The sequence below is a fragment of the Lampetra planeri genome, chromosome 47 (assembly GCF_965212315.1).
Source record: "Lampetra planeri chromosome 47, kcLamPlan1.2.h2, whole genome shotgun sequence".
NCBI lineage: Eukaryota > Metazoa > Chordata > Hyperoartia > Petromyzontiformes > Petromyzontidae > Lampetra > Lampetra planeri.
This window is the reverse complement of record NC_136153.1, coordinates 6,660,263-6,684,711: the sequence shown is the minus strand read 5'-3', so window position 1 is coordinate 6,684,711 and position 24,449 is coordinate 6,660,263. Positions and strand designations below refer to the sequence as shown.

At 49.6% G+C, this 24,449-nt stretch overlaps 1 protein-coding gene across 1 annotated transcript in view; it reads right to left on the bottom strand.

Moving 5' to 3' along the window:
* LOC144733554 (protein eva-1 homolog C-like) overlaps nt 1-24,449 on the bottom strand; it is a 65,604-nt gene that overhangs the window by 11,930 nt on the left and 29,225 nt on the right. Inside the window, exons 2-5 of the mRNA XM_078615534.1 lie at nt 6,956-7,173; nt 2,604-2,748; nt 1,659-1,811; nt 434-577 (exon numbers count right to left, since the gene is read on the bottom strand). Of these exons, the coding sequence (XP_078471660.1) occupies nt 434-577; nt 1,659-1,811; nt 2,604-2,748; nt 6,956-7,173 (660 nt within the window). The remainder of the gene's footprint in view (nt 1-433; nt 578-1,658; nt 1,812-2,603; nt 2,749-6,955; nt 7,174-24,449) is intronic.

Genomic DNA, 24,449 nt, shown 5'->3' with positions numbered 1-24,449 from the left:
CGATGGCTGCTTTTGCGTAAAATCAATCAGCATTGTTCCACCATTATCAATTCAGCATGCTTTTAACAGCTAATTCCACCACCTTCTATTTGACAATTGTTAAAGGCCCAAAGTGGACAGGGTTAGAGCAGGATCAGGGCAGAGCTTGATTTTGCAAAGTTTCCGACAAAGATGGAAAGTTTGCATCTATCTATACACCCTTTTAATAAATGTCTCGACCAATATCTCTATTGATCCATATACATCTGTCCGCCAGTTCATGTATGCGGCTAACCAATCATGCTTTCTATTCCTCTATCTAACATCCGTTTATCAATCGATCTATTAAGCCGGTCTATTCCATCTATCTAGCAACCTCTCTCCCTACCTCTCTATAGGTGAGACCGTGGTGGTCGTGGTGGTAGTGGTAGGAAAGTGGAGGGGCCTTGCTCACCGCAGGTGTAGAGCACAGCCAGGTATTTGCGCACGCCGGGTGGACAGGGGTTGCCCAGGGCTCCCGATCGCGTCTCCACGCTGCAGCTCGTCAGACCCTGGCATCTCCGCACCAACACAGCCAGCGCCTCCGGAGACTGGCACTCTGCAAAGACAAAGATCCCCCCCCCCATATAGCCTGACACGACTGTTGGGGCAAGTGCTGTTAGCGAGCACCTATGAAGGCCGGCATTGGTACACGAAGGGGTGGGTAGCTAACATCACGCCCGGCCGCCTTTGTCTCCCCAGTGGCCCATGACCGGTCCACATAATCGTCACTGGTGTTGGCCGTGAGCCAGAATCGAAGCCGGATTACCGGGTTCATTGCGCAGCTTGCTGACTGCTAGACTACCGCTCCCCACACACGTGGACACGGGGTGGAGGTATTGCATCGATTCTATAATCAATGTGAAGCAGCCTCCGCTGGCCCAGGAACTCCCCTGTCCTGGTCCAGGAGTGGCACCAGGGCCTGGGTTTGTTTGCCCAAGGTCCATGAGCTATCACGATTAGGCACACAAAGATGCATCAAAGGTTAAAGTCCAGCCCTGCAATTCCTGTCTCGCACTACTGCTGGTAGAAGAGCCTCCAATACAGGGAGTTATAGGGCCCTCTCTAAAGGGTATTTGGCCTACTACGTGTTGGCCAGACACCTTAGAAGAGGTGGGAATACCCAGATTGTACACTGCCACACGTGACCTGCCGATTGACTGTGGTGTGCCCAATAATACTGCTGGGTTGACAGCAGAGGCTGGGTGACCCTTAGTTTCAACTACTGCATTGGGAGATCAAACTGGCGACCTTTGGATTGCAAGTCTGCTGTGCTAACCATTACACTGCAGCAGCGTCGGTTAAAAATCGATGCTTAAGGTTACAAACAATATATGTAACAGATCCGATGTGTAACAATACATTATTTCCATTGATATAACTACACAGTACATAATTGGGCCATGCAAACCCTGCAGCACAAGAGACGATAATAAAGCGGTCGCGGATTTGTCTCCGGGTGCTACATAGCTCAGTGGGCCTTACCTGGTAAAAAAAAACATTCTTTTAGTTTAGTACCCGTAAAAAGAACGGCACAAAATTAATTGACTTTTTGAGTCGCATGGCAAAACCGCGAATTGTCACAGTCGGGATTGCACGAAACTACTGTTCGCGGGGTCGGGCACGCTCGCCAAACTCACGGCTGTCGGAGGCGCGCGCCTGCGGCGACGGACACTCGAGGCCGCCGTCCTTGGATCGCCCGAACGTGGCGGCTTGCACCGCCACCACCCGCGAATTCTTGCAGCGCAGCTGCAGCCAGTCCTCCTCGCAAGCGACCTTGCGCTGGTACTCGTCTGCGGGCAGAAGGTGTCCACGAGAGACTGAGACGCCCCGGCGATGCCTTGCCCGGCGTGAAGGCACGCGGCCACGGACACGCGCACCCTGCTCGACGTGCGGGGTGGTGGGAGGGGAAGGGTACGTCCACGGCTACAGCGTGGCATGATGAAGGTCAAGACTGCGATCGATGTCAGGGCGAGGGTGGGAAAAAAGTGAAGGTAGACGGTGTAGCCCTTGGAATTGCTTACTGGACATCTATGACAAAGAGATTTACAGCTCATCGGATTCCTCCAGTGTAAATACATTCTGATTCTGAATTGCTTGCTCAGACCACTCCTGGCAAAAAGCCTCCACTAATAGGCCTTCACTCCAGAGGGAGCTTCCTCTGGAGGGTACTTTGGCCTACTCTTCCACGTTGATGAGATGTGTTGAAATAAGTGGAAGTACCCCACACTTTACCCCACCACGTGCGACCTGTCAATAGGCCAAGTGTGCCTTACTGACGCTCGGTGGACAGAGGCGAGGGAATTTAAGGAAATGGCACCGTTGTTTCAATTGCCGTGCCGGGAGATCGAATCGACCTGGTGACCTCCGAATTGGAAGTTCGGTGTGCGAATCCATCACATCGTGACGCCATCCCAGAGTAGGTTTTATAATAGTTATATAATAGTTTAAAAACTTTAAAAACTCGACCCGGGTGCAGGATTACCATCCGTGTTAGGGTTGCTGTAAAGGTAGCAGAGGGTTTCAGTCGTGGATTTGCGTCTGTGCGAATGCTCTCTGCGCTCGGCCTGGGGTGAGGGACTCACTCGGCCGGCAGCGGTAGGACACGGAGTGCCGCGCCACCGACGACGGGCAGCCATGGGGCCCAGAGAGGCGGCCGTGGGGGCCGAGAGGGCGGCCAGGGAGACGAAGTTCACAGCGCCGCTTGTCCTGGCACTGCTGCAGAGCGCGCTGCAATGTGACGTCACGTCACGGCACAGCACATAACGGTACATCAGAATACATAACGCACGACAGGACGGCGTGTGATACGTAACGCAGTGATGCCACGTGTTACAATGTGCAAGATAAGATCAGTGCATCGTGTAGCAATGATTCACGTAGTCAAATGTTTCGCAATGACGCGTCGCATACCACACATTGTGCACGGATGTTTAATAAACATGTGCAATGTTTCTGTACAGCGGCATGAGATTGAATTTGGGTGCTATGTAAATACCAATTTTTTTGTGTCTTCGAGCACATGGCGGTGCATCGTGTAACGCCAGAGCTCCACCATTGATTTTATAGGTCGTTTTAACCATAATAATAATTTCAACTTGTAACGTGCCGTAAAAGTAGTCGCTCACGATGACACGATATTTGTTTTTTTTTCAGTCGGGACCTGCATCGGAATATTTGAGCAATCAACCTTCAATGAGTATGTTTGCTTCATACGGACGGACACTTGGAGTGCCCATGATTACAATTGCGGGCTCAGACAGAGGCTGGGAAGGGGGCGGTTAATGGAACTTGCACCATCGTCTCAACTGCTGCGCTGAGAGAGAGAATCAAACCGGCCACCTCTCGATTGCAAGCCCAGCACGCTGACCATTACACCGTGGTCGTATTCATAGTTAAAAACTTTCGTGCCTGCAGGAATGCATATTCTTTGGTTCTTTCGGTAAAGTCATATAGATAGAAAATTAAAGAAAAATAATATGAATAAAATAAAAATATTGATAAATAAATTTAATCACCACGTTTCGATCACAACACAAGCGGTCATCATCCCACCTGATGACGGGCACTTGTGTTGCGCCCAAAACGTCGTGATTTTATTTATTTATTTGTACTTTTTTTACCTATGTGACTTTACCGAAAGAACCAAAGAGTATCCACCAGATTATTTTTTTTTTATTTTTTTACTTTTTTATTTTCTATCTACATGACTTTACCAAAAGAACCAAAAGTATTCTAAGTTACACACAGACACCGCCCACCCCATAACATTCATGATTACTGTTCAAATACGTTCGGAACTGCACGCTCAAGGTCTGGCCCTCATCGTGAGGGATTAGAGCCAAACTCCTGTACATGCTGAGCCACGGTTCTTTCACGTTTTGTCGGCCACGTTTAATTCCACTTTATTAAAGCCTCGCTTGTTCTAATGAAACAACTCTTCACCAGATTCCGCCTCAAGTCCTGGCAACTGTCAATTTGCCAGACATATTTTCAAAACATATACCCTGTACCACACAGAGAGGGATTCATTTCTAATTATTTTACCAATATTTTTTCCTCCCCCCTCTGCCACAACAACCTCTTCTTTCCATTTCTCCGTGGTTTACGTTTTTAAATCCTTTATATTAAGTTCACTTGCTTGCGCGCTTACGACCGTGCAAATCTTTCGGTCGTTTTTTAACCCACTTCCCGTGATCCAATCGAGCTGACATTTTGCACACAGACTCGTTGTGCGTGACAATTTATTTTTGTGAAAATTTTTTCCCAAATTTTCCACTTTTTAGGAAAATTTTTTTTTCATATTTAATTTAAAATATCAATGTGATAAAAATGAAACTCTTACTCAAGAAAAACAGAAATGAATAATAAAATAAAACCGATGCCACGCATATAAAGGATTTATAGTGAAAAACTTTGTTTTTACGGGTTAGATTTTTTTTCCCGGTTGACTCAAACGTCTGAAAGCCAAACAAAGAGCGTCTCTGAGGTTCCCTGCGCTAACGCAATGGAGCTGTCTGCTCGGATGGGTCTTTAGCGGTCCCCTTCCTCCCTCCCCGCTCGCTCGCTCGCTCAACCCTCACCCATCCCCCCTCTCTCCTAGCTTTTGCCATTTATTATGATATTTTCTTTGTAACCCAACTGGCATGTTATACTGGTAGGAACCTCCTGGTTACACCAGCCCACAGGGGATTATTGTCTCCGTCGTGCAGGGAGGGGCTGGGTGGGGAGGGAGGGGCTGGGTGGGGCTGGGTGGGGAGGGAGGGGCTGGGTGGGGAGGGTGGGGCTGGGTGGGGAGGGGAGGGTGGGGAGGGGCTGAGTGGGGAGGGTGGGGAGGGGCTGGGTGGGGAGGGTGGGGAGGGGCTGGGTGGGGAGGGTGGGGCTGGGTGGGGGTGGGAGGGGTGGGGCTGGGTGGGGAGGGGCTGGTCACCCCGTGGTGCCCTTATAAAACTCAACGTTTAACCTACTCACGCCGGCTTGTGCCCGCCCTCACAGTCGGGCATATTTTCGGAATACACCACGTCGCCGTTGACCCTGGCCATTGACCGAGCAACCCAACGTTCCTACCAGCTCCCTCCGCAGGAATGTGTTACGGTCGCGCTCATTGCACACACAGTGCTCGCAACAATAATCCGCAATACCTTGTTCATCTCGTCAAGGAGCATCAACCATCACGCGAAATCCGGTCATCCTCGTAGCAGCGGCTTCTGGCTAGCCATCGAACAAGGACGGTCACTGCACCGCGCTTCTGCGGAAGTCTGGAACGCTCTTCCTGCCGATATTAGGAAGCCACTGGAACTTAGCACTTTTACATCGAGGTTGAAAACTAATATATTTTTAACTGCTTTTTGCGTTTAGTTTGTTGTCCTTCCCCCGCACATCCAATTAGCACGGTTGGCTCCGTACGGTGTGAAAGAAGTTCAACATACACACAGTACATACGGCACGACCGGTAAGAGCCTCTCTCGGTTGAATTCGGCACATTTTATGTTTTTGGCCAGCATTCTAAAGCGGTGCTCGACTTCAATCGCTCGTAACCGATCGGAATGTATTTATTTATTTCATTTGTTTGATGGTCTTGGAGAACCTTTACAGGAAGCCCGCGGAGATCAGTGAAAGACGTTCCCGCTGTCCTGCCCCTTGCATCTCTCTCTCTCTCACCTACTCTCTACGCAAACCCCCCCCGGTGACCGGTCGGTAAAGGCGTGCATCGCCCACGGCAGGGTCAAATGAAATCCTTACTGCGCTGAGCTCTGGCTTGAAGCCCAGGTGCCTGGGGAAGGGGTTGTGGGGGTTAGGGAGGGGTCGGTGTGCGACGAGGATGATATAAACATCGCGAGGAAGTGAGCGGCAACTGGAAAGTCCGTGATCGGCAGTGAGACCGTAGGGATCCTGAGACACAGGAAGTGACATTTCACGAGTGGAGAGATGTTACAACGGCAGAACGTGGAGGTGTGGTGTTAAATGCGCCAACAGCTGTGGTATCTGGCAGAAGGAAGGAAGCGACGGCGTGGTGTAGCGTTATTAATGGCAGTAGTCACGATAAGTTATTTGCATAGGCGGAGTTTGACTTCTATATTTGGGGGGGGGGGGTGCTTTGTCCCTCACATTAGGAATCGCTGTCGCATATAACAAATTTATTTATTACCTTAATTGTAAACTACTGGAAATAAACTAATAAATGCGCCCAGTTTAGGGGGGGGGGTATTGCCCCCCCCTCTGTGTCCCCCCCCCCCCCGCAAACTCCGCCCATGGCTCTTTCACTTGTATTTAAGTTCCTCGCCAGCAACCTCAAGAGCTGCCTCTGAATGGGGGGCCAGCCTAGGGGGCACACAGGGGGGCACTGCTGCTCATTATGACAGGACGCGAGTCCCCAGGCACCCCACCCCCCTTAGTGATATTCCACTTCAGTAGAGCGGAGTAAATTTAGCTGATGGAAAACACAAGCCAACCCTTACCCCTAACCAAAACAACGTGGCCCACCGGCTCCCAGCATTAATCCGAACTTGACCCCACCCCAAAGCTTCTGAACGTCCTTTTTGGCTGGAACGAGTGCTCCTTTCACAAGAGCCTGTCCAGGTGCTCCGAAGCATTTGCAAATTTGCGTATTTTTGTCCCGGTCAAAAATATTCAGGTCTAATGTGCGCGACTCGCGATACGGGCAACTACCGAAAGATCGAGGAAGCCACTCGCCACGTGGGCAGGGATAGTGGTTGAGTAGGTGTGGCTATACAAAAGTAGGTGGGGCTAATTAGAGGGAGGGGCTTGACAGCCCCTCACCACGTGTCCTGGTTGAGACTGCAAGAAAGCCGGTGGCTTCATTATAAATCCCACCTCTCACGCACAAGCCAACCCGGGGCTCTCGTCACCTTTCTCTTTTTTGTTAATCGTTTTATAACTTTTTCATGTTCACGTTGCGACGGTGCTGGGCAAGCACCTGAAGCAGGGCAGAGTCCGTGCAGTTGTGGGCACGGCTGTGGTCGCCGTGGGCAGCGGCGTGGGTAGCGGACGGCGGAGAAGGGCAGGGAGCGTGTGCCCTCGCGGCGCGCGTGGCGCCCTGCACGCGCAGCGCCGTGTGGCGTGGGCAGCTCAGCGACACCGTCTCCCCGCCGCACGCAGACACCGCGAACTCTCGCAGGAGTGGCCACACATGGTCTGCGGGTGAGGGTAATAAGCAGGGTAAGAGATACAAAAATGAGAAAATATGAAACTAACCACCACGAACACGCATGATGGCTTTAATTAAAAACTGCCGAGTGTCCTGGTTTGGCTGGGCTAGTCACTTGATGCAGCAAATCTGGCTGTGATGGTCCCACCTGATGACGGAGACTTGTGTTGCCTCCGAAACGTCGTGATTTTATTGTTTTATTTTTATTAATTTTTATTTCATTTATTTACCTACGTGACTTTACCGAAAGAACTAAGAGTATGGGCTAGTCCCAGTTTTCAAAAAGCTGTGCCGTTGCCCAGAAGCATTTTCAATGTCGGGGTTCAATCCTGCTTAACTTCGACAATCTGATCGGTGCACTCCTGGTGATTTGGTGACACGGTTCTGCACTCTCAGATGATTAATATCATTATTATTTTTTGTTAGATCTTGATAGCTACTTCTAATGCGCCTAGAGGTAGGGAAACAATGACTTGCACTGCTCAAAGAAGAAAAGGCAGTGTAGCTGAAATATAAAAGCTTCGGCTCGTGACTGGAAACAATGCTTTGCAACCGAGACACTGTACAGAGTTCGGACGGAATTGAATGGAGAGGGATGATGTTGTCACGTGATTAATAAAGCAGTGAGCGGTGTTCATCTCTGCTTGCAGTCCTGAGCCAGTTGAGGAAATTCCACGTTGCCATGACTGGGCCATGTATCCTTAATAACATAAACAGTCTGATTTTTTTCATGGTTCCGAATATATTTTGTGTGGTCTATTTTAACATAGGTCAACCCAAGAATAAGATATTTTAGTTCTTGGTGGGCTCACATCTGCTGAAGACATACAGCTTACTCATATTACTATTCAGCCTGTGCAGGCCAAATTGACCCTGACCAAGGGTAGAACTCACCGAGTGAGCCATCACAGTCAAATTCAGAATCAAGTTTGATAGAAATAATAATAATGTCCTTCATCCAAGAAAGCTTCACTGTGTCTGAACTATTTTCCCGGAGGGTCCTACATCGGAATGTTTGACCCATTACCATGAATTTCAGTGTTTGGCATGCAGGAATAAAGTGGAGTACCAAGAGAAAATCCAAGCGAACAAGGGCATACCGCCCAAAAGTTTTGCATGGATAGATTCAAGAACCCATTTGCTACGCTGCCATCACCTTGCCACATCAGAGCCCAGAGGGGTTCTGGAGTTTCACAAATCTGCGAGACGGACCAACCCTTAACCCCCCCGGTTCGCTGGATTATAAGGTGTGCACCACCACGAGATCTGGGGAAGTATACGGTGCCATCAACTTGGTCCTCATTTGCCCACGGGATGTGCCACTGGTGAGTGTGGAGAGACTGAAGGCCTGACATTAAAACGACGTCCTCTCGCGCGAAAGCTTTCACGAACGGACGACTACGCGCATTCCGCCGCCAACGTGCTGCTACCGCTGTTTCGTTCGTTTAACACGAAGGCTTTCACGACCAGTTTCATCCATAATACAGTTTTTTTTTTACTCAGATTATACTCAGTTTCTAAATGTTGTGGATTTACTCTCCAACACACTGGGTGTGCTGTACTAGTTACGAATTGGCAAGTTCTGTTCATGTGACGAACCTTACTAATTGGCTGTGTCGGGTGGTGGCGGGTTTAACGACACGTGTATACATATGCAATCTAACCCAAAAAAGACCTGCATTACGGACGTTTTGTTCGTGTTTTATTTTTGGTGACGGCGAGAAAATATCGGGAGTTGTTATTGATCGTCGGCTGAGCGCCGTCTGTGTGTACACGCGCGGAGGGGGGCGCATCGAGGCTACGTTATTTTCCAATTTGCCACTTATAAACATTAAGCGCCCTCGAGAGAAGGCTGTAAATAAAGCTGCAGCAAGGCAGCAGATTGAAGAGCGTAATTGTAGGCTCTTAGTCGACAGCGTGCCAACATATCCACCGTCCGTCTGCTGTTGGAGCAACGATCGATGCGTGTTTTATAACGCAGCCTCTGGGACACTCTCCATCACGGCCGTCTCGTGCCAGGGCGGGGGCACTCATATCGTGACCTCCGTGACCCCATTATCCAAAAGCCATCCATTTAAATATAGCCCCGGCGAAGTCAATTTACGGCAAACAACATTTGCGTGAAATTGGGTGCGCTTATGGCTTTTCGTTTTCTATCTCCGTGCAGAGAACGTCTTTGGCGCCGTGGGGTATATCGGGCGTGCGGAGTGGGTGGATGGGCTCACTGGGTGCCCGAAGCAGAATTATTTTGCCCCCCCCTGCCCCACCTCACCATTCAATTTCTAAACTCCTGGGACAACAGAAGAGACATTAGACAAGAGACTGAGATGTAACGAGATGAGAGAAATGTGGACAAATGCAAAGAGCTCAAGAGATGTACGGATGACAGAGATGTAGAGAGATGAGAGAAATGTAGAGAGATATGATGGCAGTTAGATGAGAGAGACAAGCAGACTGACAAACGAAACGAACATTATGGGTGAAGAGAGAATTATGAATTAATCAATATTTTTTTAGGAATCAAATTTGAGCTGATAGATGATTCCAGGGGGCCCCTTCGGTCGACTTGGGGTGCTGAAGCGTTTTGCTCTGTTCACTTGTGTCCCAGCGCCACCACCACCACGAGCGTTCACTTGCGCCGGGGGGGGGGGGGGTGCACGGCGTGTCGGAGGGGAGCAGAGATACCGGGCTGAGGAGGTGGGTAATGATGGAGAGCTCAGGAATGTCCCTGCCTGCTGAGAGGCGCTAGCCTGCTTCACTCAACATGCGTGCAGAAAGAGGAGGAGGAGAGGGGGGGCAGGAGGCTCATGGACGCGCAAACACGGACCACACACACGCTGGTGGGTACACACACACACACACACATCCTAGTGGGGTCACACACACACACACATGCTGGCAGGGTCACACACACACGCTGGTGGGTACACACACACACACACATCCTAGTGGGGTCACACACACACACACACTGATGGGTACACACACGCAGGTGGGTACACACACATCCTAGTGGGGTCACACACACACGCACACTGATGGGTACACACACGCAGGTGGGTACACACACATCCTAGTGGGGTCACACACACACACACTGATGGGTACACACACGCAGGTGGGTACACACACACAGGTGGGTACACACACACACGCTGGTGGGTACACACACACAGGTGGGTACACACACACACGCTGGCAGGGTCACACACACACACGCGCTCGTGGTTCTCACACACACACACAGGTGGGTCCACACACACATGGCGGGGTCACACACACAGTGGTGGGATCACACACACACGTAGGCGGGTTGTCACACACACACGCGCACGTGGCTCACACACACACACACGCGCTCGTGGCTCACACACACACACACGCGCGCACATCAACCAAACGACTATGAAGTGACACTGCTGCGTATGTTTTGCGTGGCTGTGCTATGCAGCGGCTCCGATGTGTTTTGGGGTTGTGGCGCGATCTTGTTCGGCATGTCCGGTGTGATTTTTTTTTGCTCTGCGGAATCAGAATATTTGTTTGTACTGCTGGAGGAATCCGAAGAACTACAAAGCTTTCTTTTTTTCACAGGGGCGGGTAAGAACGTTAACAACAACAAACAGGACAACAACACGAGATGAGTGAAAAGCACAAGAAATGTAAAATCACCAAAACATTCTAGATTTGAAGTTTTCGTGACTGTAAGGATCCATACTCTTTGGTTCTTTCGGTAAAGTCGCGTAGGTGGAAAAATAAAAAATAATAATACAATTTTTAAATAACTAAATTAAATCACGACGTTTCGGAAGCAACACAAGCTTCCGTCATCAGGTGGGACAGCCACAGCAAGAAACAAGATTACAACTCAAAGACAGCGCACTATCAGAGTATTCTCTGATAGTGCGCTGTCTTTGAGTTATACGCCTTTTGGCGTCATCTGGTCCAACACCAATGGAGACTAGGCTCTAAGAAAAGCTGTCTCGGGTGTGGACCAATCAACTTCAAGGACAGTGCCTATCATTATCATCATCAGAGTTGTTTCTTTTTGTTTGCATTTTGACTGCTTGTGTTGTGGTTATTGCAAACACGATGCCTTGTATAAAGGTGTCAGTTTTTGTACCAGTTGAAAGGGTAAAAACCTATTACTATATTTTGCCACTGGTAAAGGAGATGTCTCATAGTGTAAACATCTCCATCCTAACCAGGCAAATCCCACAAATGATAGCTCAACAAGTGGCCCATCGCTTGGGAGGTCGCCGTTTCTGTTCGATCTCCCTCCCACGTGGCAGTCGAAGCGAGGGCGCTCGCCTCTTCAAACCCCGCTCCCTAGGGCTCACTACAGTCGATCGGCAGACACCAACGCGTGGTAGGAGGGACACTCCCACGTTAATTCTAAGACGTCTGGCCAGCGTGGAAGAGTAGGCCAAAAACACTCTCGGACTTATTTTTCTGTTCAAGCGCCGACAGTGGCGCTTGTGAGCAAAGGGGCCGTCCGTAAATGACGTCACGCGATTTTGGACGATTTTTGGCGCCCCGCCCCCCTCGTCACACGGCGTCACAAAAAGTCAGACCCCCCCTCAAATATGACGTCACAAAGGTCTGCCCCCCCCCCCCACCCCCAAAAATGAAACGTGCTTCAAATCGCTTTAAACTCTTGTCATTGTAGTGCGTATTTCATGTGGCGCTGCACTCTGATGTTGTAGGAGAAAACATTAAAAAGTCTATTTTATTAAGCAGAACGTGTTGTCTATATTCATTTAAAGTTGCGCATTTTGATGTGACGTCAAATTTCTCAACCCCCCCCTCCCCATCGTCACAAATGTCTGACCCCCCCCCCCCCCTCCTAGGTGCGTGACGTCATTTACGCACGGCCCCAAATTCCAGGGCTGCGTCTTCACCTGCATTCCGAGCGGGACCCATCGACAGCCCCGGGTCGGTCAATTCCTCCGTGCGGCACTCGACCATGAAGAGCCAGAGGGTTGTTTACTTTGAACTCCCTGGGCCTTGCAAGTCCTCGCCGGCTGCGAGGCAGCATTCTTAATTGTCACGACGGCGTTGTTATTTTGTTTTGGGGGGGGGGGGGGGGCTGGGGGTAGTAGTCGTGGTGGTGTCTATGAAGGCCGGCAGGGCACACGTGTCTCACCCAGGGGGACGCCTCGCAGAGTCCCTAAGCTAGGGGGCCGTCCATAAATGACGTCACGCGATTTTGGACGATTTTTGAACCCCCCCTCCCTCGTCACACGGCGTCACAAAAAGTCAGACCCCCCCCCCCTCAAATATGACGTCACAAAGCTCTGCCCCCACCCCAAAAAAAAACACATTTCCATTTTGAAAATACAACATGCTTCAAATCGCTTTAAACTGTTGTCATTGTAGTGCGTATTTAATGTGGCGCTGCACTCTGATGTTGTAGGAGTGTTGTTATAACAATTAGTGTTGTTATAACAATTATAGATTTATTTAAAGTTGCGCATTTTGATGCGACGTCACATTTCTCACCCCCCCCCCCCTCGTCACACATCGTCACAAATGTCTGACCCCCCCCCCTCCCCTAGGTGCGTGACGTCATTTATGGATGGCCCCTTTGTCTCCCCAGTGACGATGTTCACACACCGCACCAGGTACTTATTTGAGGCTGAGTCGACCTAGGGCAGGCCCAGGACGTGTTCAGATAATCGTCACCGGTGTGGGCAGTGAGAGTGGGAATCGAACTCGGATCACCGGGTTCGTTTCCGCAGCGCGCTCACCGCAGCACCACCGCTCCCACGCCTCCACACGCGCACACACGCGCACACTTGTGAGTGAGCGAAGCTTTCACACCAGCACATCAAACGATTCACAGCAAACCCTACACTTTAAAATCGACTGGCGGTAGAGGTAGGGGCGGACACATGCCGCACGGCGTTATTATTACATAAATCGACAAGCGGAGCACAACGCACCCGCCCACCGCCTTACTCCCCAGCCACGGCAGCCGTGTCATTACCACCGAGAATCGTAGCCGCGCCCGACTCGATCCTTTTGAGCCTTGCGTAATTAACCCACGACCCGCCATCAACGCCATCATCGTTATTATGTTGCCAGATCTCTGGCTCGACGGGGTCAGGGAGGCAGACGGACAAGGGGGGGGGGGGGGCAGAGGTGGCAGCGCTCCTCGACATCAGAAATGCAACATCGACCAGACGGCAGAGGTCGCAACCGGGTACCCGTACCCTACCCGATACCCGGCTACCCGTACCTGGCCGGGTACGGGTACGGATATCCGTTTGCGACCCTGGTGCGGCCGGGTACGGGTAAGGAATCAAAACCCGTTCGCGACCTCTGCCAGACGGTGGTTGTGCCAAGTCCTCAAGAGGAGGTGTAGGGCCCCTGTCCAGGTAGACAGCCCGTCCACGCGATATTTTATACTTTTCACGCGACGTAGTTGTTGTTTGCTCCGATAAAGAACTGATCCATTGCCATACAGCCTGTTCTCATAGAACGCACTAGTAGTTGCGTTGCCGAAGAACACCGCGTTATCATGAATCATACGGGGTAATGCAACACGTGAGATGCGTAACGCAGGCTGAACAAAGAACGAGGCATCTGGAAGCATCCAGCGGCATCCCGATGCCTCGCGTGATGCTCCGCCGAGGCAGCCGCTACAACCGGCTATTCCTACTCGCGCGACTTAGTCCCGTTCAGGGGCCGTCCATAAATGACGTCACGCACCGAGGGGGGGGGGGGTCAGACATTTGTGACGATGTGTGACGAGGGGAGGGGGGGGGTTGAGAAATGTGACGTCACGTGAAAATGCGCAACTTTAAATAAATATAGACAACACGTTCTACTTAATTAAATAGACTTTTTAATAAATGTTTCTCCTACAGCATCAGAGTGCAGCGGCACATTAAATACGCACTACAATGACAATAGTTTAAAGCGATTTGAAGCATGTTAAAAAAAAATGGAGGGGAGGCGGGGCAGAGCTTTGTGACGTCATATTTGAGGGGGGGGGGGTCTGACTTTTTGTGACGCCGTGTGATTAGGGGGGGGGGGGTCAAAAATTGTCCAAAATCGCGTGACGTCATTTATGGACGGCCCCTCACTCGATCGCGTTGTATCCAATTCGCGTCCGCGTTTAAAAAAAAAAGTGTTCTCTAATCCCGTACATCCATCGTGTTACATCCAATTCGCGTCATGAAAAACACGCGTTATAGCAGAACAGACTGGACTTTATTTGTTCTGCGTTTGTGAGTGTGCCGAGACCCAAGGTTACTCTTGCAGAGGAGACCATCCTGGTCCCATGAGCCCTCACCGGTTAAATCAACTTGAACTTGAAACTAGTGGCGGTCTCGCTGCTTCTAACCCTAAAGCAGTGAACAGACCAGTCACCATAACTTAAATCTAGCGCTAACCATAATCGATGAGTCATTAACCACGAGCATTATCCCTTAAATTGACCATTAACTGACCCAGATTTCATGAATTTTTTTTTAAAGGGGGAAAGAGTCGGTGGACTACAACGTCATTCAGACGCTGTCTCCCCGACAGACCTGGTCTTCACCTGAGGACGGCTGCTTGCGTTGTGGCCGAAACGTCGTGAGAATTATTTTATTGTTTTATTTCATTATTTTATTATTTCCATTCTACGTGACTTTACCGAAAGAACCAAGAAGATGAATCCCTGCAGTCACGAAAGCTTTAAATCGAAATTTAAAGTCTGTGATGTCCAAACAGGCTATCTCGGCTGCGAGACCACAAGAGTCACGTGTGTGCCACCGTTAAAAAAAGTAAAATATTTTTAAAAGACCGAGTAGATGGATAATGATCGCCCGCAAAGTTAAAAAGGGCTTTAACTTTGCGATTGTATTTCTGATAAAGCAGCGCGTGGGTGTTTCGTCGAGCCGCGGTGTTCACCTTCAGTTCCACCTCGCGCTGGAAATTACGTTTTGGCGAAGAGGTTTGTTTACAACAAAAAAATTGAAAAGCGCCGGTTACACGCAAGAGAAACACAACTCACGACGACTAAATATTTGATAATCTCGCGTGGGTCACTCGTCAGTAAAAGGGGATTTTTTTGGTGGGGGAGGGAAATAAACAAACGAACCAGATTGCTAAAATGGACATGCGGGAATGCAAATATGACTTCTGAAAGTGTGTGATGTGTGGCCGCCAAATCTGAGGAAGTGTGTGTGCGTGTGAGTGCAGCTGGTGCATCTAGCGGTCATCTCAGTCAGTCAACCCATGCCACCTGTGTCTGTCCCGAGACCTCCTGAGGTCAGCGAGCCTTCGACACTTCACGTGGCCTCAAAGTGCACCTTGCCTGGCACACTGGAGGCTGCTAGGCAGTAAGCCCAAGCAAAAGCGAAAGTTCCAAGGGGGTGGGGAGCGGTAGTGTAGCGGTTAGCGCGCTGCGCTATGAACCCGGCGACACGGGTTCGATTCCCGCTCACGGCCAACACCCAGTGACGATTATCTGAACCGGTCCCGGGCCTCCCCTAGGTCGACTCAGCCTCAAATTAGTACCTGGTGCGGTGTATAAAAATTGCCACTGGGGAGACAAAGGCGGTCGGGCGTGGAGCTGGCCACCCCCACCCCCTCGTGTACCGTTCCGGCCTTCATAAGTGCTCGCTAACAGCACTTGCCCCTACAGTCTATTCAGGCTATATGGGGGATCTTTGTCTTTGTGTGTACGTTGAACTTCTTTCACACCGTACGTAACCAACCGTGCCCCCCCGCCCCCAAACACCGTTCCCCTATTGTCACCGTCTCGGCATTCGAGTGCTCGTCGAGATTTCGGCGATACGGTTTCGCGCGCGAGGATTATTTCAGTATCTTTACCCACGAGAGAGAGAGAGAGAGGGCGAGCCGTGCACCGAGCCGCTAAAGATATTTTTTTTTTTCCCTTGAAGGCTCCAGTTTGAATGCCGGAGCGTCTTTTTTTCGCACGCGAGAGAGAGGAAACAGGAGTGACCTGGAGAAAACAGACACACGGCACGTGAAGATAACAGCTCACAGTTTGCATAGGTATGTCAAGAGCCACACTTGCTGTACTGCCTCCGGTGGGAATCTCGTTGACTTTCGTAGTATGTGATTAGCACGTGCTATCTGCACCTCCGATCAGCACGGTTGGCGATGTACGGTGCGATAGGAGTTCCACGTACATACGCGTGGTCACGATCACACGGGCTCTTAAGTGATCCACCCAGGCACGGCAAGGAACGCGTCAAAGAGTGGACATCCACCCAGTGTCGGATTATCCTAGTAGAAAAAGTAGCTACAAATGTAGCTACGGGCCCCGCACTTTCAAGGGCCCCGCGCTAAATGATTTGAAGCTATCAATTCCGGTTCAGTGATTCTGCACTTGCTCTATTACCATAGTACTATACCGCCTTCAACTTTTACGAACGACCGGGTGTTTAAGGTGAGCGATTTGTCGTATTATCTGGCTGTATAGCAAATGAAAAAATACAATTGCATTACTATGCAAGTAAATAATGTGTGTTTTTATTATTATTTAGGGCCCCTGTATAACATATGCTACAGGCCCCGCACTAGCTTAATCCGGCACTCCGTCCACCGTGGAGAGATGGAGTAACGAAATCAGCGCGTGAGCCGGTGCACAAGCTGCCTTGTTACATCGCAAGGATCGTGAGAGATGGCAACGGCTTGGGGAGGCTTTCAACCAACAGTAGAATTTTAATGGCTGATGATGAGGATGATAATGAAACAGCAAATGCGTTGTTCGCATCACAATTAATTGGTGCTGTCCGGGAGGGCGACCCATGCTGCAAGCGCGGAGACTCCGTTAATCACCGCTCGCTAACGCGAGAACGGAGAATCTAGGGTCCCACAGCTCATTGTGTCACCCAGACGTGGCACAATGTAGGCGCGGAGGAGGGCACACTAATAAACCCACGCGTAGAAAAAGACAAAGGTCCCCCATATAGCCTATAACAGACCGTTGGGGCAAGTGCTGTTAGTGAGCACCTATTAACGTGGGCACACCCGACCGACTTTGTATCCCCCGGTGGCAATGTTTACACACCACACCAGGTAGTCATTCAGGGTTGAGTCGACCTAGGGGAGGCCCAGGATCAGTTTAGATAATCGTCACTGGTGTTGGCCGTGAGCGGGAACTCGGGTCGTCGGGTTTTGTAGCAGCAGCAGCGCGCTACCGCTCCCCGCACACACACACACACAGACTTGCGCAAAGACACACACACGCAGACTCGCATAAACGCCACACACAACGTCGTATTTGTTATACCGCTGCCACAACGGGCGTCCCAATTAAGGGGGCGGGTGCGCTCCTGCATAACGACGCCGTGCTCGGTGGGAGCGTCTCTCGCGACTCGCGAATAACCGGCTGTGTTGGGAGGAGGCGGTGGGGTCACTCTGTCTGGTTCCCGCTAACCAGGGGCGAGGCGGATCCATCCAGAAACTTCCCAAGGGGGACCCGGTGGGGTGGTCCTAGCACTTAAATCTTTTTTAAAAATAGGTGCCCTACATTGGTGGAAAAAAAAGTCTGATAAATACAGCATCGATCAAAATGGAAATTTTCAGAGTCACAAGGTTGGGACCGCCCGTTGCCACCAGGGCTCAATTGAGCTGGAGCTGACCAGGCCTGAGCTTTGGAAAATGTTCCCTGAGAATGAAGCCTTGGCAGCTGCGGTAGCGCACGCCTGTAATCCACTGCTGTGTAGGTAGAGGGAGGATTGGTGGATCACACAAATTAACCATAGTACCTCGGCTCTCGCACAATGTCCGTGATGCAGTCATCTTTCATCTGTTGATGGTCGGCGATGCGGCAATCGACTCATCTCGACTAGCTGTACACGATACACCACTACGGTGCGTACGAGCGTTCAGGGTTTCGGCGCAATCGTCCTCGCTGCGTTTTGACATCGCGGAGTAGCGCCGATTTCGGATTGATTGGTACCCCAGTCGCGGAGTGAAGTACACCCCTGGAAAAAATAGTGTCCCAGAAATATAATATTTAATTGCCTCGGCCATTTTGTATAATTTGGTACCCCGGGGTACCGCCATAAGGATCAAATGTCAGAAAATGTGGAACTCCATAATGGTATTGCCACCCCACACACGTGGATTTTCTCCTTGTGCTCCGGCTTCCTCGCACATGTATGTGACTATGAATCTTAACACCTTGATATAAAGAGGATTGCAGATCTTGAGGAATTGCTGGCGCTGACTCACAGCGTGGCTGCTGCGTTCCCGATTGTCCTGGGTTCCTCATCGCGCCTCTGAGTCGTCGTCCCTCTCTCTTCGAAAGCGAGCTGCCAATACTACAATATAATCTACAGTGTAAGGTCCACAATAATTGTACGGTCCGTTTTCAACAGTTCAATCGCCGCACGACTAATGGCGGTGGTTGTTCAGTGTCATTACCCAGCATTCCCGGCATTTATGCCTGGGCCGCCGCCATTGTCTGCTGTTAGTGTTGTCGCTGTGTGGTTCACTACGATATTCTCTGTGCTTTTCATGAACATTATCAACCCCATCGTGACACGGAAGCGTGGCATCTACATCTGCAAAATATGAAGAACCAATGGCATCTACATGGACAGGAGATTATACAACTTTTAAATCCATTACCCGTGTTTAGTCGACATGCCGTGCAACATGTTTAGACTCTACAGGAGTAAAGATGAAATTACGAACAAATCGACGTATGAACAGACCTCTGGAACTGAACTTGTTCGTAAGTAGAAGAGTCCTTGTATTTGCAGTGCGCATGACATGGGCATACCTGGTGTGGAAACAGAGGCCTCAAAGAAGTAGCGTCTGTCAAAAATAATTTTGCGGGGCTTTTTTTTCTTTTTCTTTGACACAAGGTGGTGCACTGCTAGCTGCGCCAGCTCCAAATGGCAATTCGTACACCGCTCTCAGCGCGATGCCAACGGCACGGTTGTCATTCGGTATCGTAACGTTTGTAAGGAAATAAAATAAATAAGACGAGGGAAAATGTACCATATCAAGGGTTGACATCTTCAAACGGGCACCGTTTATCTATACACCCACCTCCCCACCCCCGCAAGTTTAGACGTGCACCTCCTCTGCACTTAACAATAATGTCTGGTTATTGAATGGAGGAAAAAGAAATGTGTCTGAGAACATTATTTCTTTTTTTTTGTCTAACGCATATTTACGCAGTACGGTATGCGGTACCTCTTAGTTCAGCACAGTACTTGCTTCAGGGGAATAGCACATGTCACGCGTATTAAAACAAGGGGGTGTAATTCAGAGAAGGGGTATAATTTAAAGATTGGAGCCCAGCGAACAGACGAGCATTTAGCCAAGCATTCACATTTGGAGGGGGTCCCATGCAGGGCATGGAGTCCAGAGCATGTGACAATGCAACGATTCACAGATGTTATTCTATTCTTTTCACTCGCGATACGTGCGTTAAATTGTGACCGTGAGAAGTAATTATTCACTATGTAGGAAAACTATGCGCAACATGAGAACGTTTTCAAATGGGGAATATTAACTGCTTGGCCGTACGTATGTGTGATTGTATGTCGAACTTATTTCGCACCGTACGTAGCCAACAGGTGCTGATGGACCATAATCATGAATGAACTCTGGCAACGGAAACGGAATTAAACCTGAAAAGTGCAGTGAAAAACGTGAAAAAAAGGAGAGCATCATAATTGATTTTTACCCTTCTATCTGACAACAAAACTGACACCTTTCTTACAAGGAGTCATGTTTGCATAGACCACAATACCTGCAGTCATAATGCAAACAAAAAACATAACTCTGATAATGTATGCACTGTCCTTGAAGTTGATTGGTCCACACCCGAGACAGCTTTCCTTAGAGCCTAGTCTCACATGGGTTGGACCAGATGACGCCAAAAGGCACACAGCTCAAAGACAATGCACCATCAGAGTATGAGAGCTCGGGGTAAGCATTTACACCATTGGAACCTCATTTGCCAGTAAAAAATATGATAATTGATTTTTTACCCTTTTATCTGGCAACAAAACTGACACCTTTTTTACAAGGAGTCATGTTTGCATAGACCACAATACCTGCAGTCATAATTCAAACAAAAAACATAACTCTGATAATGTATGCAGGTATTGTGGTCTATGCAAACATGACTCCTTGTAAAAAAGATGCCAGTTTTGATGCCAGATAGAAGGGTAAAAAATAACTTATCATATTTTTTACTGGCAAATGAGGTTCCAATGGTGTAAAGGAGAGCATCCTTGGAATTACACCGGATGACCGAACAAACACAACTTAGACGCACGATATTTAACGCTGAGAAAAATTCAGTGGGGCTGGTGCAGAACACATCGCTCGGGGGGGATGATGACCGGTCGTCGAGACTGGCAAGAGAATGTCAGCCAAAGGAGGGACCATGCCCGGGAGAGAGCTCACTGTGGAGATGGAGCGATATCTGCTGATTGTGCCGGAGCGGGATGGATTATGGAATCGTGACACCATGAAGAATCAAGACGAATTGGGGAGTCCTTTCCATAGCAGTGAACGGAGAAAAACACGACTGTACTGTGAACGTGGAATAGACGTTACAAACAATGTCAAATGAGACCTCTTCTTGGTTCTTTCGGTAAAGTCACGTAGAAGGGAAATAGTAAAATAATAAAAATTAAACAGCTGTCTCCCCGACAGACCTGGTCTTGTTGGTCTTCACCTGAGGACGGCTGCTTGCGTTGTGGCCGAAACGTCGTGAGAATTATTCTATTATGTTTAATTTGTATTATTTTATTATTTCCCTTATACGTGACTTTACCGAAAGAACCAAGAAGATGAATCCCTGCAATCACGAAAGCTTTAAATCGAAATTCAAATGAGACCGTAAAATTTTGACCAAAATTATGCATCGAGTGAATCACAACACTGCCAGCCTCCCCGAGCACTTAGCTCATGGAGGCTTCAATGTCAAGCCGTGGCATGGGTTCCGTGCCAACTCAAACCCGCCCTGTCGTGTACCGAGCACTGAGGGTTTAATGATTTCCACAAATGGGCATTTGCCCCAAAGGACTTCAACCTGTTGACTGTTTAACCAAACCACATGGGACAGTGCAACGGAATCTCATGGGGCAGCATCCATGTTTTGAGGATAGGCGTGCCCTGCTGGTCCCCAATGGTAATTTGTTGGACTACAGATAGGCTACAGATCGAAGTTATCCTGTAACTATAATGATAATAAATCTACACGGCTACTGAATAATGATTCGGTACTGGGCCTGCTTGTTCGTGCGCTCCTGTGAGTTTAAGGGTTCGTTTATATCCGCGTAATTGGGTATTTTTCGTGGCCTTGTTTCAGGGAGAAAAATGCAGCCCCCCCTCCCAAAAAAAATGCAGCCCCCCCTCCCAAAAAAAAATGCAGCCCCCCCTCCCAAAAAAAATGCAGCCCCCCCTCCCAAAAAAAAATGCAGCCCACCTCCCAAAAAAAACAACGATTTTTTTTTGTTGTGTCCAAAATGTTGTGGGTGGTGGCTCTTAGCCGTATTAAAACATTTTGTTGGCGGGCGGGGGGGGAGAGTGGGGGGGGGTCTGAACAACCACGACACCCCACAGCGGTAGCGGCCGCTGCTCCGCATGAACAGTCCATAACGCATTGTCCTGCCGTAGAAATACGCCCAGAGTGCATCCCACAATGTGGTGAAGGGCCTCACTTGCTCTCGTGAAACAGGCAGGGCACGGTAGGGCAAGACTTTTTTTTTTGCGCGACGAGAGGCAACGCTTCATTGCGATGCAAGTGGCGGGAGCTGGGCTTCGCGATGTCCCGCGTGTAAACTCGGCCGTGTGTTCGCGGTTTTAAGGGGGGGGGGGGCGGGAGGAGGGGGGCGGTTGCGCGAGGTTAAGGCTGCGGTGAGCGATCGCACGTAAAGAAAGAGCACAACGGATTTGTTTGTTGCGCTAACCTCTGCTGCCTTGTCGCGTGTAGCCCGCATCAAGCGCACGGACGAACGCACGTAACCGTGCACACGCCGGGATGGTCATCGTGGGCCGTCGCGGGAGATTGCGGCGGTAACAAAGCATTGGACAGAAAGAAAGAAAAAAATCACGACAGAATTTGTGGGTAGGCAGAGTTTTTTTTCTTCTATTTATTGTGGACCATCCGCCCGTGGTCCAGAAGATCACCTTCAAAAATATTTTCTATTTTACGTGCTAATCCCTGATTAGTATGGCTGGCTACGTATGGTGCGAAAGAAGTCCAACACACATACAATACAACGTAACTTTTGTCTCTTCTATATGCTGATTATTTATTTTACAGACAACAGCGTATACATATCCCTGTGTGTTGGATTTGCATTCGTATGTACGTTTGGCTATATTTCTATAAAGACAAAGATCCTCTGTATAGCTTTTAGAAAGCACCTCTGAAGGCCAACACGGAATGAGTGGGTGGCCAGCACCAACACCCGGCCACCCTTGTATCCTAATTGGCGATGTTTACATATCACACCAAGTTGAGTTGACATGAGGCCTAGTTGATCCCAGGGGAGGCCCAAAAACTGGTTCAGTTGATCAGCACCGATATTGGCCACGAGCGAGAATCGAACTCTGGTCGCTGGCTTGTGGCGCAGCATGCTTAACCACTGCGCCACCGTTCTCCATATATATGGACAACAGATGACAGATCTGTCTGGTTGGCGATCCACAAATACATTATATTAATTTCCGCACCCTGCACACCACATCCAGGATACCTCTTGCTATGGCTGTGACTATAAATCATATGCTTACTCCAGTCTACCAGCTACCCAGAATACATTTAGTGAAACATTAAGCCCTTTCTATATGAATATTTAATGGAAAGCTTAAACCTGTTCCAGCATATATCAAGTTACTGGCGACGTTCTTAATATTTGATAAAAAAAAAAATAATTCTGCCAATAATTACATTTTGCGGCGTTCGTGTCTGCAAGTGCGATATTTTCTGGTGAAAGGTCACACATCAAAACCTTGTGCCTGTTCCCTGCAAACTCGGACAGCATGTCCACTCCCATCCCTGAGCCTTCCACCAACCCCCACGATCAGCCAGGAGGGTACGTTTGCCTACCAAGCTGGAGTGGTGCGTAATGAAAAAGTTAGTTTTTCGGATTGAATATTTTTTGGCAAACACTGCCTAGTAGCAGCAAGCTTGTTTGCTTTTTTTGTGTGTGTTCAACCTGCAGGCAGCTGTAATTACACACGCCGAGCCACTGAAGCCCGACTGACAGCAGTGCGGTTGGGCCGGAATAAATAGGCGGTTGACATAACAAAACACACGTGTACACACACACACGAGCAGCACAAAGATAAAGCTCCCCAGTATAGCGAGTAGCACCTATGAAGGCCGGCACGGCACACGAAGGGGTGGGTGGCCGGCACTGCGCCTGGCCTCCTTTGTCTCCCCCAGTGGCGATGTTTACAAAACCGCTACCAGGTACTCATTTGAGGCTCAGGACCGGTTAAGATGATCGTTATTGGTGTTGGCCGTGAGCGGGAATCGAACTCGGGTCGTCGGATTCGTATCGTAGTGCACTAACCGCTGCAAAACTGTTCCCCCCAACAGCACACACACCAACAGCACACACACACCAACACACGCACACACCAACACACGCACACCAACACACGCACACACCCCAGCACCACACACACACCAACACCACACACACACGAGCACACGCACACACACCAACACCGCACACACACCAACACCACACACACACCAACACCACACACACACCAACACCACACACACACCAACACACGCACACACACCAGCACCACACACACACCAACACCACACACACACCACACACACACGAACACACGCACACACACCAACACCACACACACACCAACACCACACACACACCAACACCACACACACACCAACACCACACACACACCAACACCACACACACACCAACAAACGCACACACCAACACCACACACACACCAACACACGCACACACAACAACACCACACACATACCAACACCACACACACACCACACACACACGAACACACGCACACACACCAACACCACACACACACCAACACCACACACACACCAACACCACACACACAACAACACCACACACACACCAACACCACACACACACCAACACACGCACACACACCAGTACCACACACACACCAACACCACACACACACCAGCACCACACACATACCAACACCACACACACACCACACACACACGAACACACGCACACACACCAACACCACACACACACCAACACCACACACACACGAACACACA